The sequence below is a fragment of the Ptychodera flava genome, unplaced genomic scaffold (assembly GCF_041260155.1).
Source record: "Ptychodera flava strain L36383 unplaced genomic scaffold, AS_Pfla_20210202 Scaffold_32__1_contigs__length_2955704_pilon, whole genome shotgun sequence".
Taxonomy (NCBI): Eukaryota; Metazoa; Hemichordata; class Enteropneusta; family Ptychoderidae; genus Ptychodera; species Ptychodera flava.
In genome coordinates this window covers 1,606,438-1,624,554 of record NW_027248354.1, presented here as the reverse complement: position 1 = coordinate 1,624,554, position 18,117 = coordinate 1,606,438, and the positions used below count along the sequence as shown (strand labels likewise).

Below are 18,117 nucleotides of genomic sequence, written 5' to 3'. Positions count from 1 at the left end.
TAAAGACTGAACTAGGCCAGAGGGTCGGCGAATCAAAACACAAACGTTTTATGGTTTCGTCTTGGTTTTGCGTTATCTACGGTAGTACAGTTTTCAATAGTGATTTGTTACAGTATTTCATAGGCATTAAATGATGCAGAAAGCATCTTAAAATACATCACAACGTGAACTGCATGTCTGAATAGCGACAGACAGATGACCTTGGTTGAACTGACCAGGTGAGTAACAACTACACCTTGGAGTTGTTTATTCAAGGCGTAAACTCGGAAGGCCCGCCTCCCTCTGAGGAACTGCAAAGAACAAGGTAGGAACCAGTACGTTGCAGTAATATAGTAAAACTTTTGTATGACAGAGAAGAGACTTTGTACATCAAGGCCGAGTGATGGAAGACATTTCTACGCTTATTTTGAACACGTTCAGAACAACCGGAAGGCCTACGTCAAACAGTGAGCATACTGCATGTAGGAGGACACCTTCTAGTAGGGCGTGCAGAAATTCTGAGAGAAATATTTCATCATCTGATTTGGAAACTTTTTGGCAGTTTACAGACAGTATCTAGCTCAGACTGCGGCACTACAATGCAATGGAAATACATGTCTGGCAGTGTATAAGGGACCATTGAAACGACCGTATATACATAGAACTAATTAATATTCAAGGTCAACTACGTACACGCGTCTGGTAATATAGAAACAGTAACGATATATTTGAACAATATCATAGCACCAAATAGCCACGATGAGTGTTAAAGAGGAAGAAGGAGTGTTGGAGGAAACTAACACTGTAGATAGTAAACACGGAACAGAAGCTTTCAAGCATGAATCAGTACAAACTGATAAGACACGAGATGAAGAAAAAAGAATGTTAAAGGTTCCAGATCAGCAGCTTGTGGTCAGGTGACTGAAAAGATGAATCATTGAAAGTTTTAATGGAAAATACAAGAAATATAGAGCTAGTGAAAAATGAATTGCAATCATGGGATAAGATGTATGAAAACTATAAGGCAGCAGATAGCAAATATCATAAGACAGTAGACGAAGTAGAAAGGAAACAAGATTACAAGAAGCTGGTAGCACCTCGTCTGCAAGAATTTGATACTTTTAGAAGACAAGTGGAGCATTGGCTGGGAAAAAGCTGAGAATACAGCCCTACAGCCAGAAATTAATGTAAGGCCTGTTGATAGTGTCTCACACATTGGACAAAAGGTGCATGTGAAACCAGCAAAGTCACGGGCAGGACGAAGTTGAGTGCTTGCAGTAAAACCAGTAGCAGGTGTAGTAATGCATCAAAATAAATTGAGCTGCAAAGAAAGCTGAGCTATTAGTACAAGCAGAAGCTTTAAAGGAAAAACAAGCTTTACAAGAACGTGAAGCCAAAATACGCAGAAAAGAAGAAGAAGAGATTGAGGAAATTCACAGGAAAATGGAACTTTTACAGATCAACACAGAAATTGCATCACAGGATGCACAAATCAAAGTGTATGAACAGTATGAGGACCTTGCTAGTGGTATCAATGTAAAATCAGTATTTGTCTGCCGAGTCTCATCAGGCCAGTGAAGTTGAAGGACAACCAGACTTGGACAATACCACACACAAAGAACAAATAACTCATAAAGGTCACCAAGACCCTGACAGTAACAGTGATCACAGTTTCAATGACAAAAGGTTTTCTATCGTGATGCATCAACAAAATCAGGTGACTAAGTTACTGATTGACCACAATAAGAGGGCTGCATCGCCACCTCAGAAAATACCAGTCTTCAAGGGAGACCCATTGAAATACAGATCATTTATTGAAGCGTCCAAACATAGCATTGAATCGAAGACAGACGATAGTGAAGAAAGACTGTACTATTTAGAACAGTACACTGATGATGACCCTAAAGAAATAGTGAGCAGTTGTGTGCATATTACTCCAGGTGAGGGGTATACCAGGGCCAGAAAGATATTGGGAGAGAAGTATGGCAACGCCCACAGGATAGCTCAAGCATACCCCAACAAGCAGAAAATCGGCCAGATATTAAGTCTGAACACAAAACTGCAATGAATAAGTTTTTCACTTTTTCTAACAAAATGTTAAAATGCCGTGACTGGTGATCTTCACTTGAGGGAGTTAGACCACTACAAAAATCTACAGATGCTCGTGGATAAATTGGGGCTGACTCGCAGCGTGTTTGCAAGGTTATCTGATTGGTCGATTGTCACTATTCACAGCCACTTAGGGAGTCTATTTGTATTGTTTTCATTATATTGGTAAGATTCAGCCACCCAATTGGATAACAGCTTCGAAATCGCTGCGAGTCGCCCCATAAATTGCCATATAAATGGAAAAATGGAGAAGGAAAACGCATGTGTTACAACAGACACGTCAAATTGTATTCAAAGATCTGGTTGAGTTTATGAGTAAAGAAGCTGAAGTAATGTCAAATATGATATTTGGGAATTTAAAAAGTTCACAGCAAAAAGGAAAAGAGCTTGATCTCAAAGCGTGAAAAGAAGTCAAGCCTAAGGCCTAAAGGTACAAGTTTTGCTGTAAACACAGAAACCAAGTCATCTGTGGCTTGTACATTTTGTGAACAAACAGCACACAACTTGAACAGTTGTAAGAAATTGATGCCCAAACTTTTTAAAGAGAGACTATAGTTCCTGCGGTCTAAGGGGTTTTGCTATGGGTGTTTAAGATAACTAATCACCTGGTAAGAGATCGCAATAATAAGCTGACCTGTGATACGTGTAAGCAAACACACCCTACAGTGTTGCACAGGGAAAAGACTGAAGAAGGTAACAGAGCAAACAATGATGACAGTGGTAGTGGTACAACCAAAGTCGGATATGTCGATGTCGTGTGCCAGAATATCACAGACAGGGATTTCAGTGGTGTTCCAGTAATTATGCCAGTAGTGGTGAACTGTAAATCCACAGGTGTGTCTTTGCAGACATACACACTTCTTGATAATGACAGTGATGCAGTTTTCTTTACTGACAACAAAGTCAGGCGGCGGTTGAACGTTCAAGAGAGAAAAACCAAGTTGAATCTTCATACCATGGCAGAAACTAAACTAGTCGACAGTTATATTGTGAAAGGCATAGAAGCCACATATCTGGATGGAAAGAACGTTATAAAATTGCCAACCATTTGTACCAAGGATGAAATGCCCGTTTCGAAACGAGATATAGTGACACAGAAAGACATAGCACAGTGGCCTTACTTGAGTGATGTACGTTTGCCAGGTATTGATGCGGACATAGACAGACTATAAGACTTTCATGAAAGATATTCTGAACAAAGGCTATGCTGAAAAAGTACCAGACTTTGAGTTGCAGTGTGAGGAAGGATTGAAGTGGTACATCGCACATCATGGGGTATACCACCCCAGAAAAAGAAGATTAGAGTTGTTTTTGATTATTGGGTAGAGTTCAATGAAACGCCTTGAATAGAGAACTGATGCAAGGACCAGATCTCAGTAACTCATTGGTAGGAGTTCTCACACGCTTTCGTCAATTGCCAGTAGCACTTATGGCTGACATAGAATCTATGTTTTCTCAAGTGGTTGTGCCTAAGGCTAGTCGAGACTTTCAGTGCTTTCGGTGGATTCCAGAAGGAGATGTACAACAACCACTGGAGGAATATAGGATGAAAGTGCACATATTTGGGGCAACATCCTCCCAAATTGTGACGCCTATGCTCTTAAAAGAACAGCTGAAGACTGTAGAGAGCATTATACTGAAGACATCATTAGTACCATTCTAAAAGACTTCTACGTAGACGATATGTTAAAGTCAGTACAGATGGATGAAGCTGGAAGGGCTTTGTCAAAGGACATTCGCACTGTGTAGCCAAGGAGGTTCCGACTTACTAAATGGGTTAGTAACAAAAGATCAGTATTGGAGTCTATTCCAGAGATAGAAAGGGCAAAGGAGATAAAAGATTTAGACTTGGACCAAGATTACTTACCCATTGAGAGAGCACTTGGTATGCAGTAGGACATAGAATCTGACAGATTTGGATTCAATATCAGGATGAAAGACAAACCAGCAACCAGAAGAGGAATTTTGTCAATAGTGAGTTCAGTGTTTGATCCCTTGGGGATGGCAGCTTCAGCAGTACTGACAGCTAAGATCAAACTTCAGGACCTGTGTAAACAAAAGTTAGGCTTGGATGAAGAAATTCCTGGTAAGCTCAAGAAACGTTGGGAGAAGTGGAGTAAAGATTTACCACAATTGGAAGAAAACTACTTTGTAGAGCGATGTCTGAAGCCAGATGATTTTGGAAAACTAGTAACCACCCAACATCATCATCTCTCAGGTGCTAGTGAGTTAGGTTATTGTAACAGAAGGTCAAGTCCATTGTACTTTACTGATGGGTAAAGTGCGGGTAGCGCCAATGAAGCAAATCTCAATCCCTCGTATGGAATTGGCAGCTGCAATGCTAGCAGTTCGGGTAAACAAGAGCCTGAAGGAGGAGCTAAATGTGCATGTTGATGAATCGTTCTTTTGGATGGATGGCATGACTGTGTGTTCTACGCTACATCAGCAATGACACAGCAAGATTTCACACCTATGTTGCGAATAGGGTAACCTTGCTTAGAGCGGAATAAACGCCAAGTCAGTGGCATTATGTTGAATCCAGCCAGAGTCCAGCTGACGACCCTTACCGAAATCAGGTATACTCCAATCCCACCCCAGAAGCCCACCCCAGGCTCACCTGAAAGTCACCTGTAAGATACCCGTGAACGCATACCTGTAACTAACTCAAAAGTACCTTGATTTCGACATTTACGGGTGAACCCCACATCCACCCTCAACCACCCCACTTACGACAAACCTCAAATCCACCTATAACTCACCTATGTACATACACCTGTAACTCACCCAAAAGTAACTTGATTTCGACATGTGCAGGTGCACCAACAAACCACCTATGCAGCCACAAAGAACCCACATTTGGCAGTACGTACATCCATCCGAAAAGAGCTCACAAGTAAATGTGGGTCTTGAGTGGACCTGAAACCCACCTCCTAAGTCGAATTTAAATGATGCTCATATGGATATCAGTCATTTGCAGGGTATGCTCAGAATAAGCATACACTATCAGGATTCCATATTATAGGGACTTTGTCGAGGGATAGGGGTAAACGATGCCATGGTAAGCAATCAGTGTGTGCAGAATATACTTACATTTTATTCATGTAAAATATTCATGAAAAGGTTACACGTACTGTATTCCTTGCAATTCCTGAGTTAAGATGTTTCCAAAAATAACATACCCTGTTTTCTGAAAGGTAAAAAAGTTGTATGCATGCAAAATATATTTAATATAAACTTTTGATGTTAGTAAAATATGAGATAAAATTAAACACTTTGTATGGGATTCATTGTATTTCTCCTGCAGTCAAAATACTGCTCATGACAATTGAAAATATTGCATATGGCTGTCAAAAATCTAAGTTGACAAAATTACAAAATTGCTATCTCCTCTGCGGAAGAGGGGTTTATCTTCTCATTATTCACAGTGAGAAATCAGAAAGTAATAATTATCACATATGGATCGAGCTGTTCTGCGTACAGAAGAAATTTGCCTTAGTTGAGTGAGTGATCTCCATGTGTACGGATCATGGAGAATCGTGGGTAGCCTCACTTACTGTGTAACGCCCGATGCTTGACGGATACCCATCCCAATAGCTTCTATAGACTGTAGTCTATATTAGCTTAAAATCAGTTTCCTTCTGCTAACAATTAATGTCCAAAACTTCAAAATTTCAAAACATCACAAAATAGACAATTGGTTACTGACAGAGCACATCACTTCTTCCTGTTAGACCTGGTTTTCATTGCAGTTATCATGTTCCCAATAGTGCTGTTCATTTCTGATTCTTTAATGGCCTGGTCACAATGATCCTGAAGGAATGCTGTGAAGAGAAATAAATAATCTCAGGTTAGCAAAGACAAGCAAGATGTTGCAGTACCAAGAGAAAGGGACAGTATAATTATAGCCTTTAACCTTTAATTTTATTCTGCATATTGGCTAACCTGTGCAACTCAATGAGGTCACGTGACATTTTGTCAAAAAATCTATAGGCCCCCTGGACTTTATCTGTGGGGACTAAAAACTGTGTCACTGCATCCTTTTGCAATATGAATACGATGAGAAACTAAATTTTTATTTTTCTTGGCCTTATACATGGGAGTCTATGGAGAACAGCCTTATACATGGGAGTCTATGCAGGTGTAAACTAAAAAGTCCTCTAACACGGCCAAATTTGATCGCATTGTGATTTGATTGACATGCATCTGTATGAGGTAGGGTACTATCGTTGTACTAAGTTTGAACGAAATCTCTCCAGGAGTCTCTCAGATATCTGCGTAGACGGACGGAGGCACGGACGGATGGACGCACGGGCGTGACAAACCTATAAGTCCCCCGGACGGTGTCCGTGGGGACTAAAAATGAAGGAAGGTGTCTAAAAGGTAAAGCTACTGCACTTTTAAGGTTACCAAGCAGCTGCTTTTGGGGTCATTGTTGATATTGTAAAAAGAACAAAGCAGAGGTTTGGGGACATAGCAATGTGATTGTTTTGCTCTTTCATTCAAGGGCCAAAGTCGCCCATTGTTCATGAATTTTGTTTGATATGAGGTACTGTGACATGTTGAAAGATACTGAATAAATGGGTGACCATGCATACATTTGACCTTTGGTTTATAGACGCAATACATGAAACAAACAAGATAATGAATTAATGGTCATGACCAGTAATTCATTCTCGCGATGGTTTCATTTCATTTGTCTAAAACTGGGGTCAAATATATGCATGGTCACCCATTTATTCAGTATCTTTCAACATATGTCAAACAATACTAATAGTACCTCATATGAAACAAAATTCATGAAAAATGGGCCACTTTGTCCCTTTAAAAATTATGTAAAAAAATACAATGTGCACATACTAGTCAGAGCTACCGTTAGGATTTTCAAATTTGCATAAGGCTGTATGCAATTTTTTTTTATATGCGTAAAAATGTATCAAAAATGCATACAACTACATGTACCAATAAAATAGCTGTATTTGCAATATTGAATACTTGTTCATAAGTCCATGAATAAAGTGTTCAATAAACATGATAATGTGTTTTTCTTTGACCAAGTATTACAATCTTTAATACACTTTGTTCTATTCTCTTACTAATTATTTAGACTATTACTTCCGACGATGTCTTTGCTACCTGAACTATATCATCACTTCTCTGAAGTCAGTTTGCAAATTTCTGGGCCTTCCATGGTTATCACCATCAGATAGTTTATGACATCTCTACTCAAACAACTATGTTTTGATGTTTCAATCCTGGTTTGGGTACTGAACCCACGTTCACACAAGACAGATGAGATTTGAATCATGTCTGAAATTATGGCTAACTTTGTAATATTTGGAAAAAGTTCATGGTAATTGTTGTAAAGAAGCATGCAGACCTGCCATTAAACTATTATTTCTAAGTCTGCTGAGAATTATAGCTTAAATTGTTGATATTTGACACAGAGATCTTCAGGGTTTACAAGTACGCATTGGGCGCAGTGGAGGAAAAAAATTTTGAAAAATAACGACAAACTATTGTACATGTTACATGTCTATTGGTACAGCCTTGAAGGAAACAATTGATAAGACATAATTGACAGGAAGTAGGACAAAATATTGCGAAATTAGGAACATCTTTATCAGCAAACATTGATTTTCAGTCATGGATAAACTATGCAATGGAGGAAAACCATGTGTGCTCATGTCTTTGTTATGGAAACTGCATTTTTTCAATGCACATCGGATCAGCAGACGTCAATTTACTTTGCTTACTTCAAACTAATTATGGGAGAAATACGCAGAATTTTTGTTTACGGAAGCTCTGACTAGTGATAATAAGATGACTGAATACTTCTGAAAGTCATTGAAATGCCAGATTTTAAGCGAGCTTTATAAAACTTACCGAATATGGAGGATCTTATCGCAGGGTCAATGCCTTCTTTTCCATTCATGCCTTTCACATTCATGTGAATCAGTTCATCTTCATCATAAAACAACTTCACCATGAATCTAGCACAGGCTGTGGGACTACTCACTTTTACCTTCTTCGTTGCTATTGTCATAAGTTTTGGTGGCACGAAGATCTCATCTCCTGGTGTTAACTGTACATACTAGAACATTTCAAACAGACACAAGCAGGCATAAATTCATAATACTTATTTTTGGTTACATCTTTGAATTTGCCAGTGTTTTTGCAAAGGTCAGGGAATATTTATGAAGAACTTGGGAACATCACTAACACTCCCACCATCCTCATCCATCCTTAATATCAGTTTTTATGTGTAAAATATTAACTGCCTCTGATGACTACATTTCGTCGTCAGCCACACAGTTACCTTTGGTTAATACATAGCGGTCGCCGTATGGTATGCGTCTATGCAATGCATACCACACAGTGGCCGCTATGTATAAACCGCACGTAATTGTGCTAGTCACCTATGAGAATTCTGGTGGAATAAGCAAAAATTGTTGTCCGATTTTTCACCAAGTCAGTAAGACTCAGCTTTCTCCCATGGGGCATGACCGATCACCGACACGAGTGGTACTGTGGCATACAGCAGCATCAGTGTAGACTCGTATTCCATAGCTTAGTTGACAATGGCCCTACTGCTGAACGTTCAATGTTCGGAAGCTGAATTTAGGTGGGCCACCAGAATTAAACTTTTACTTTTTTGAGGACATATTTTATCGATATCTCACAATCCGCGCACAGACCCCACGCCTAATATCGACCGTTGACATGGAAAAAATGTGCTTTAAAAATGTTATTAAGTGGGAGTGCCATTTTAAACAGAGCTATTGTATTTCTCAAAAGTTACAGTTACTGTGGCTTTCATATAATTACAAAATGTGTGCTCTTTTTACACATCAAAATTTGATATTGTTTGACATGCCAAAGAGGGTAGAACCCTTGGTGTAAATAGGCAAGACCAGAAAATTGAATGAAGCGCTGTATACACACAACAAACACTAGGTGCAAAATACACATAGAAACACTACTCCTGTGTGTCTATGTGCAGATCCACATTCATCTGTTGGTACCAGTATTACATGACCTTTTCAACATCTAACACTGCAGAAATATCCAAGCGCAACTTTCAATTTCCTGAATGCACCTATTGACTAGCTTTACGGGGACATACCTTATGCATTTTTGCAAGTTGTCTGTCAACTCTGCCAGGTCTGGGTGGGGTAGCCAATTCTATGGTGTTCTCTTCGACAGCTGTTGATAAATCAAGATGCTATCAGTGATTAAGTATGAAGGGGTGTCATTTGGCTGCATGTCTGAATGTTGATTGCACAAAATTTATGACACCAGTAATTTGTTCAAAAAGAAAACTACAATGTATTACAGCTTTGTCAAATATGTTAAATTCCATAGAAATATAGGAATTCCTTATTTTTACCAGTAATTTCATTTGGCAGAAATATGGGTAATGTATAAAAGCAAAAAATAACTTTCAGGTAAATTAAGTGACTTGTCTTAAAGTCAAACCACTTGTCATATCATAAAAGTATACACAAAGAAGAGAGGATCTCTATGTGCTTCCCTCTGTGGAGATGGGAAGAAACCTGTTATGAAGTGCTGCAACATTTTTACACAACAATAACATGGCATGGTACTCACATGAATTTTTGGCAGCTGCCAACTGAACCTTCAGATCTGCAACTTCTTTTCGCAGAGAGATGATGTCCAGTTTTAGAGACTGGTTTTCCTGTATGTATTTTGGGCAAACAGCACAGGTCCGATATTCAGGACGAGGACACTTTCCAGCCTGGGTTGGATGACCTTTGGCATTCAGATTTTGTTCTGGTGAAACGGTTTCAGATACACTATTACCATTGCTGACTAAATCACCATCCAAACTCTTCATTTCTACGTCTGAGTCGGACAAATCAAAGTGAGGCTCCTTTGGAAGCTCAGGTACTTCTTCATCTTCATCACTAAAGACAAAACAAAAGATTCAAGTCTTCCATCTTTTCAGCAATGAAAATGTGTACACATCTATGTACATTTGTATTTGTGTGTGTGTGTGTGTGTGTGTGTGTGTGTGTGGTGTGTGTGAGTGTGTGTAAGTGATTGTTAGTTAAATTATACATGAACAATAAAGGATTGACAACACCGTGAGTGAAAAATGATTCTCTTATGGGCCGTGGATACTAAAAACATGCGCATGGTAAACGCAACTTCTGTGTTTAGGGGAAGGGGCTTTGGCTGTATTTAAATTACCGTGTGCAAAAATTGCACTGCAAGTTTTCAGATCACAACATCACGCTACACATTTTTCTATATTGCAAAATATTGCTACATTGTTTGGTGTGTACCAGGCCAGTATGGCACTGGCGCTACACCTGCAGTCTTTTGAAATAAATGTGAATCAATGCACGAGTAAAATAACGTAAAAATCATTTGGATACATGGTTTCGTTTCATTCTATTGGTTGCATCATTGTAGAGTTTGCAGTGAACATAGATTGATTTTAGAGAGGGTATGCTGGAGGGCAGTTGGTAGTGTATGCATTATTTCAAAGTGAAATAGTCACCAATTATTAGCTGCAGATACAGATCGAGGCTTGGTAGAATTTTTGCACTTCCAAACTTTCGTTTAGGGGAGGGTAGTTGAGGATAAACGCACTTACTTTCGTTTACCATGCGCATGTTTGATTATCCACAGCCCCTTATGGCCGTCTTTGCATCTTTGCAGTATATATTTGCGAAGTACTTTATACAGTCCTATATTATCAGAACCATCTTACCTGAGTGCAAAGTAACCAGACTCCTCCATGCTTTTAAACACAGCATTATCAGCTTTGAGTTTTGCCAGTCTCTGTTTTTCCTTCTCCTCCCTTACTTTTTTTTTTATGGCAGCTTCTGCTGTTTTTTCATTCACCTCTGTTGCTGTCTTTTCATCCTCACCAACCTTTTTTTAGCAACTTTGGATTTCTTTGATGTAGATATCTTGGATGTGACAGGAGGGTCTGACTTCCGTCTCTTTTTACCAGTGACAGCTTTCTCCAAACTTATTTTCATTCTTTGCAGCTCCTCCTTATCACCTGAAAATTAAAATGACATTCATTTTTAAACAATTATTTGACAAATATGTATATTGCCTATGTTCAAAATGTCATGTTTACAAACACTGAATCAATCTTCTATCCATCCCAGGATCAATGCTGCGCTCACCAGGAAATTGGCAAATTATAAAAAAATACTTTGCAACAAACTCACAAAATTTAATAATATATGGATCTAATATAATAATAGTTTATACTCTTTCTACAATCAGTACTGATCGCTCTTTCACTAACACTCAGGCTTGTGTCATTGTGCTCAACACATGGCCAGTGAATAATTTTGTTTCAAGCATAGATCAGCTATTGTGTTACTTTAATAGGAGCTCCTAATTCTAAACCTGTAAAACATTACAATGTAAATGAAGCTCAGGGTTTGTTCTCTTGACTCAACTGTTGGCCCAGTTTCTTCCCAGCTTAACTGTTATTGAATGGCTAGGAAGTAGTTCTCCTATAGAAAATTGGGGCTTGTTTAACTGACTTCAGCTTTTGACAACTATTAGGTTGAATGATTATATATAAAATAATATAAAATCTTTGGCAGTTGCAGGTTTTGATTTTATATATTTCTGGGATGGAGGGTATACTCACAACTTTTGCTCTGAACAAGGCATGAGTAATACTGCCTGTCAAGAGGCCACAGGGCTTTCATGGTGGATCCACATTGCTTAACATTCTCACTTGTTACCACCAGATAGGCATTGTCCTCAAGGAACTGTACCAACTGAAATTCTGAATAAAAATGACAGATGTTGTGGCTTTGTAAATGTGTGATCTGTGATACATAAACTTGCCTTGGCGCATGGGTTCAGAGAGACCTGGATGTCTCCACAATAAAATCTTGTTTCCTTACTGTTTATCTTCGATCCTCAAAACATTATGTGCTATAAATCATTGCACTGAGAAAACTACATCAATTATGTCAGATAGCTGATTTTGATCTGTTTACAACACAATGGTCTCTGTGTTCAGTGGTGCCAAAATGACAGATTTTGCAGGTGTCTGTAACCATAATATTTGTCACAACCTACAAGTAATAACAAACATGTCAATCAAAAGTATTTTTATTGCATAACTAAAGCGGTTAAATTTTGTAATCTCACTAAAAATGTGACAGAAAATTCCTGAACATTAAAGAAATCAATTACTGATATTTGAAATCCCGGTTTTGAGTGTCATAACTTGCAAATTATAGCAGAGTGCAAAACTTTCAATTTCATTTCAATTTTTCAGAACGGTAAGGCAATTTGTATGAATTGCCTTTCATTTCTTACAATACGCGATGGGCCCGGCAGTGTACAATGCACATGTCCGCCTGATCAGCTGGGTGCGGGTGCACATTGACGCCTACGACAGGCAGTGCAACGCACGTCGGCCTACTATTCGAAATTTAATAAATCGGAAAGTGTTTCCGTGATAAAAAATCAGGCCATTGCCTTTGAAAACAGTTTAAATCTACGTAACACCCTTTCTGTTTTACCTATAGGTACGCTTCAAAAACATGAGGTCGTACAACCAAGCTTGACCTTGCAATTGCAACCGCTTCTCACTTTGTTTATCGGCAATTTTGAAGAGCTTTATGAGGGCGGCCATGAGTAATACGCACGTTTTCATTGGTGATTACAAAGGTCACTACATAGGAATCAGCAACTGCCGTAGCCAATAGAATCGTCCGTTGTAATTCATTACATTTATGTTTATTCAGGCCACGTATGCTGGCAGGTTACCGTAGTAAATCGTCTCCTTTCTCAGTTTTAACCCGCTGAATAATTTGATAACAAAGCCTGGGATACATGTCCGAACCGTTTTACAAGGTCGAAGATATTTTAGCGATAAAAAGTATGAATATAAAAAAAAACAGTCGCCGGCGATGCGAATTTCAATGCCTGCCACGGAATGAATTAATTCTAATCTAAGCAGTTGATCATGCAGCTTTCCTTACCCAACCAATTACTGATCTGATGCTCTTTAGTAATAATCCATATGGAAAATGAAACACAAGAAAGGGATGGAAACTTCTGTCTATACTACAGGTACCGAAAATGAACTGAGCCGCATAGTACAACCTGCAGGCGTGTCGTGCCAGTACTACACAAGGGATATCATGAGCACAACTCAAGCATCGAGCGAAATTTTGGTCATATATCACATACAGTTGAAATTTACTTACCTTGATCTCCAAACTTGGTCTTAGGAATGCGAGAGCGTTTCGAAGGCATTTCACGACGTTTTCTTGTTAAATGACACAGGAGCGGTAAGAGCTGTGGTGTGGATGGCTGGCGCGGTTAACGATTTTTGCGCGTTTATATTTGATACTAATATTTTTCCCGCTCGAAGAGCGTTATGCGATTGGATATTGTGTGACCTTTAACCTTCTGTTCCATAAAGCGAGAAATGGTCATTTGATTGCTGCAGAGATAAGCCTTTATTATCAATATCGAAAAACTACATAATGACCTATCAGTTGGTGATATTGTATTTTCATAAAATGCTAAATATACAGATCACACGTATTGCATTACCGATATTTCTCCCAGCATACCTTGCTGAACTGAAGCCATATTGATTTTGATGTAAACACAATAGTAGTAGGCATCACAACGTATACTTTCGCAGCTGAGTTTGCGTTTGATTCCTGACAATCCTGACAAACAAAGAGAAATGGCTGACGACAATACGACTGGAAGACCAAAGCGAAACGGGGATCGTACATGACTTATTTAAGTAACCCATTGAAGCCTATACCTGTTTCAACCGCGCGAGTTTGGCTATCACAGGACACTAATGAACGACAAGTGGCAGGGGCACCGGAAATGGAGATCGAACAGGACATGATAGATGATGTTGGCCATGCTGAAATTTTGCACTCTGCCAGTAGGATGAGCAGTTCTACGGCTGCAAACTCTCTGCCAGCAAATGACTACAAGAAAACAGATATTCTTGATGCGCATGAATCGATCGATTTTCACGAAACAGACGTTGCCTCGATTGCCAATGGAAGCGACTTGGAAGAACAATCAGATGACAATCCTGACTACACGCAAGGTAATCGTTCGTGGGACAAATACATCGACGATTTCAGTGAGGATGTCGATGATCCACAGTGTGATTCTGATATAGCATCTGACCCTGTGGGCGACGAAAACCAAAAGCAAACAGAGAGCCAGGAAGAGGACAAACCGCTCTATCCTGGAGCTCCTCTCACAGTTGGCATAAGTTTGCTTCTCCTCATTTCGTTTGCCATTCGACATAGCTTAACTGGGACTGCTTTAGCAGACTTACTAAGTTTAATAGAATTGCACTGTATCGCGCCTAACTTGTGTCGAAAGAGTCTAAAGATGTTCAACGACTTCTTCAAGAAATTGAAATCTCCAATAGAAAGACATTATTTTTGTTTGTACTGTTATGGCTATATTGGAAAAGAGGTTGACTCCAATTGCCCTGTTTGCTCAAGAAGTACGATGGAGAAGAAGTCCACAAGTTACTTCATCATTTTACCAGTACTCAGCCAGCTACAGAGCATATTTTCACGTAAGTACAATTTTGATATTACAATGCATAGCGGTTGTCCATCCTTTGTATTTTGTATGTATTCATTATACAGTAAGCTTTAATTAACTGTTGGGTTTTTGTTCCAGTGTTCTGTTTGGAATTACAGTTTCCTGTTGGTTCTCCGTTACTGGCATATGTAAATCAGTTTGTTAACACAGGTGATACTATTATTGGCGAAGGTAACATGTTTACTGGCAATAAAAGGACAGGCAATAAAAATGCTAAAGGTTAAGGCAGAAACCTCAACTTAGTATTAGCTAGCTATTTTCAATAAAATGGAGCTTTCTTGTAGACTGCTTCCCTTTTCCCTTCATTTTGCTGCTTGCTTTCAACTTGATAGTTTTTTTATTCTCATGTCAGGCTTGCAATTGGGGAGCTAGCATAACGAGTTCATCTCAAAAACTGCTGCCCTGGCATTAGCTTTTTGCTACTAGACAGATGTGCCTTCACGTTTGAAAAATTTATCCAGTACATGCACATCTTCTTTTGTGATGCACTCCATATAAAACTTCTCTCTTTATTTTTTATTGTAGGAAGTGGTATGGTTGAGAAATTGGCATACCGAGTTAAGCGAAACAAGCCATCAAATGGATACATAGCTGATGTGATGGATGGGTTACTATACCGGGAACATTTCAGTGATGATGGTTTTTTCCACAACACATCAAGTCAACATAAGAAGACTGAGCTTCATTTATCATTTCAAATGAATTTTGATGGAGTCGCTTTGTTTAGGTCTTCCAAATTCTCCATATGGCCAGTGTATTATAGTGTCAATGAACTTCCTCCCAAGGACAGGTATATTAATAATTTGTATTAGTTGAGCTAGTATATATTTTCAGTAGAGATTGCTGGTCTTACTGGTTTTTTTAATGCCAATAATTTTACTATTTGTTTCAAATTTATTTTTTCATTCTTCCTTTCAAATATAGTCTGCAAAGTCAAGTGAACAATGTTTGGTAAAATAAAATTTACACAATAACTTTTTCAGGCAACACTCTGAACTGTAAAAAAACAACTGCAACCTGTACATGTAGGATGCATTCTTTACCGGTCTTGATTGCACTCCTTCATTTTGGTTTACAACCATTTACAAAATTTTTTTCCTCGGTATAGTCAAGTGTTTATAAATTTCATAAGTTGTGTACACAAAACAATAACTTATTGAACATCCTTTATTTCACAGATATCAAAGAAGAAATAGAATATTTGCGGGTCTTTGGTTTGGGTTTAGAAAACCAGAGACGAAAACATTTCTGAAGCCATTTGCCGAAAGCTTCAAGGAAATGTTTGAGAAAGGTAATATTACACTTATTATTACATATGTACCACAGTTTACTTGCATCAAAGCTAAAAAGGATACTAGCTAGAAAGCCTTGTTTTAACTTTTACTGTAATTCATTTTCCCAAATATTTAGTCCCAACGGACGAAGTCTTGGGGGACTTATAGATTGGTTATATCTGTCCATGCGTCCGTGCGTCCGTTCACGCAGATATCTCTGACATGCCCTGGTCAATTCCTTTCAAACTTTGCACAAGGATAGTACCATACCCCGTACAGATGCACGTCGATTGGTTTTGTGATACAATTCAAGATGGCCGCCAGACGGCCATTTTGTTACAATTTTTTTTTCAGTCATAACTGAGGCATGTCTCAACCGATTTCTTTCAAATTTGGTACAAGGGCATTGATCTATGTCACACATATGCATATTGATTTTTGTTGTAATATGATCCAAGATGGCTGCCAGGCTGCATTTTTGTTATGATTATTTTTTGTTTTAAGCCATAACTAAGGCAAGTCTGAACTGACAAACAATAGTACTCCTATTACTAGTTGGGACTGTGTCATTGTCAATGACTTGTTTTATTCATCATCAAGAAACACTGTTTTACTGGTTTTGTAGACTGTTGTGAATTAGTTATATTTAGCTTCTGTACTAGTCAACAGTGTGTAAAGTGAGGGTAAGATGCATTGTTTTGTTAACATACATACTGCTAAATATTTTGACTTGATATGTTGCTATTGTATTGTTGACACTGATGACAGCCTTTTTATCTTAAAAGTACTAACCAGTTTTTAATCTACCCAATTACAGGAATGCCATTACAAGTTCCTGAAAAGAACACAAACATAACCGTGCGAGTGATATTGTTGAGTGCTGTCTTTGATGCTCCAGCAAGATGTATGTTTATGGAGTGCGTCCAGTTTAATGGTATGTATGGTTGTCCATATTGCTTAGCTCCAGGTGAGACCGTGAAGACAAGTGTTAGAGGTCACACTAGAGCTTATCCCTATGACAGAGAAAACCCTGCTACAGGACATAAAGAAGAGAGGACCCACAAATCAACATTTAAATTTGCCAAGGAAGCTGCCAGAAGCATTCAAAGTGGGAAGGCCAAGTAGTCATGGGTGTGAAGAACATAAGCTGGTTTTCATGTTTGCCAACATTTGATATCATCAATGGCATTGGGTCAGACTACATGCATTGCATATGCTTAGGTATTATGAAAATGCTTTTGACACTTTGGAGAGACAAATCACACAAGGAAGATGCTTGGTACATTGGCAATAAGATACAAATGCTTGACAAGAATATTCTATCCATCCAGCCACCTTATATGATTACAAGAGCACCGAGAACCATATCAAATGAACTCGCACACTGGAAAGCTTCAGAGTTTAGAAGTTTTCTTTTGTACTATTCTGTACCCTTATTATGGAAAGTCTTACCTGCAGACTTCTTTCAACATTTCTGTTTGTTAGTGGAGGGTGTCTATTTATTACTTGGGGCATCAATTTCCCCAGGAGACCTAAAGAAGGCATCAGCCCTCTTACACAAGCGTTTCGTACGTACGGGATGAGATAACTTAGTTGGAGAAACGACATATGAACAATCGAACGCGAACATCTCGCGAGACGGCCCTAGTTATACGAGAAAGAACGAGACAGCTATTTTAGGTCTTCAGAAGCGTGGCGAAGGTCGTGGAAGTTGGAGTGAACAGCACAAAATTCCAAAGTCCCTGATAAGTATCACTGAAATCGCTTGATTTCACATATTTTGAAATGCCTTGTTTTACAATGGATTAGCATTTGATCGTTAGAAAGTCAAAAAAATTCGATTGGAATGCTCGGGTATGCATCGCGTATGGCGCCATTGTTCGATTATGTTGTCAAGGGCCACGGGTGTATGACGCGAAATTTGCAGCTAAATTTACCAAAGTAGATCAATTTTTATCGTACTCAAACAATTTTTTTTACTTTCCTTATTATCGGAAGAGCATTTTTAGTGTAGTCTCAATGTAGGGGTGTTTTTTGAGCTTTGGGCTTTTTTTTTCTCGATCGTGCTTTACGTGTAAACCTATGGAGCACCGTATCTTGCACGGCAATAGTGCTGTGAACGCGTCGAACGCGACGGTCGAAC

At 38.8% G+C, this 18,117-nt stretch overlaps 2 protein-coding genes across 2 annotated transcripts; both read left to right on the top strand.

The window, feature by feature from the left end:
- The first annotated feature begins 4,020 nt into the window (after window positions 1-4,020).
- Window positions 4,021-4,368, top strand: LOC139127453 (uncharacterized). The gene has a single exon (XM_070693375.1). It carries the CDS (start codon window positions 4,021-4,023, stop codon window positions 4,366-4,368), a length of 348 nt encoding a protein of 115 aa, XP_070549476.1.
- Window positions 4,369-15,245: 10,877 nt separating this feature from the next.
- On the top strand, window positions 15,246-17,518 carry LOC139127505 (uncharacterized). The gene is made up of 3 exons (XM_070693419.1): window positions 15,246-15,490; window positions 15,879-15,991; window positions 16,792-17,518. The coding sequence occupies exons 1-3, from the start codon at window positions 15,300-15,302 to the stop codon at window positions 17,097-17,099; spliced, it is 612 nt and encodes a 203-aa protein (XP_070549520.1). The 5' UTR covers window positions 15,246-15,299; the 3' UTR covers window positions 17,100-17,518.
- The last annotated feature ends 599 nt before the right edge of the window (window positions 17,519-18,117 follow it).

Bases quoted from the DNA above. Each gene is read 5' to 3' on its own strand.
- LOC139127453 (XM_070693375.1), top strand. From the start codon at position 4,021: ATGAAAGACAAACCAGCAACCAGAAGAGGAATTTTGTCAATAGTGAGT.
- LOC139127505 (XM_070693419.1), top strand. From the start codon at position 15,300: ATGGATGGGTTACTATACCGGGAACATTTCAGTGATGATGGTTTTTTC. The intron at 15,491-15,878 runs GTATATTAATAA...TTTATTTCACAG, and splicing joins GAACTTCCTCCCAAGGACAG to ATATCAAAGAAGAAATAGAA. The intron at 15,992-16,791 runs GTAATATTACAC...ACCCAATTACAG, and splicing joins CAAGGAAATGTTTGAGAAAG to GAATGCCATTACAAGTTCCT.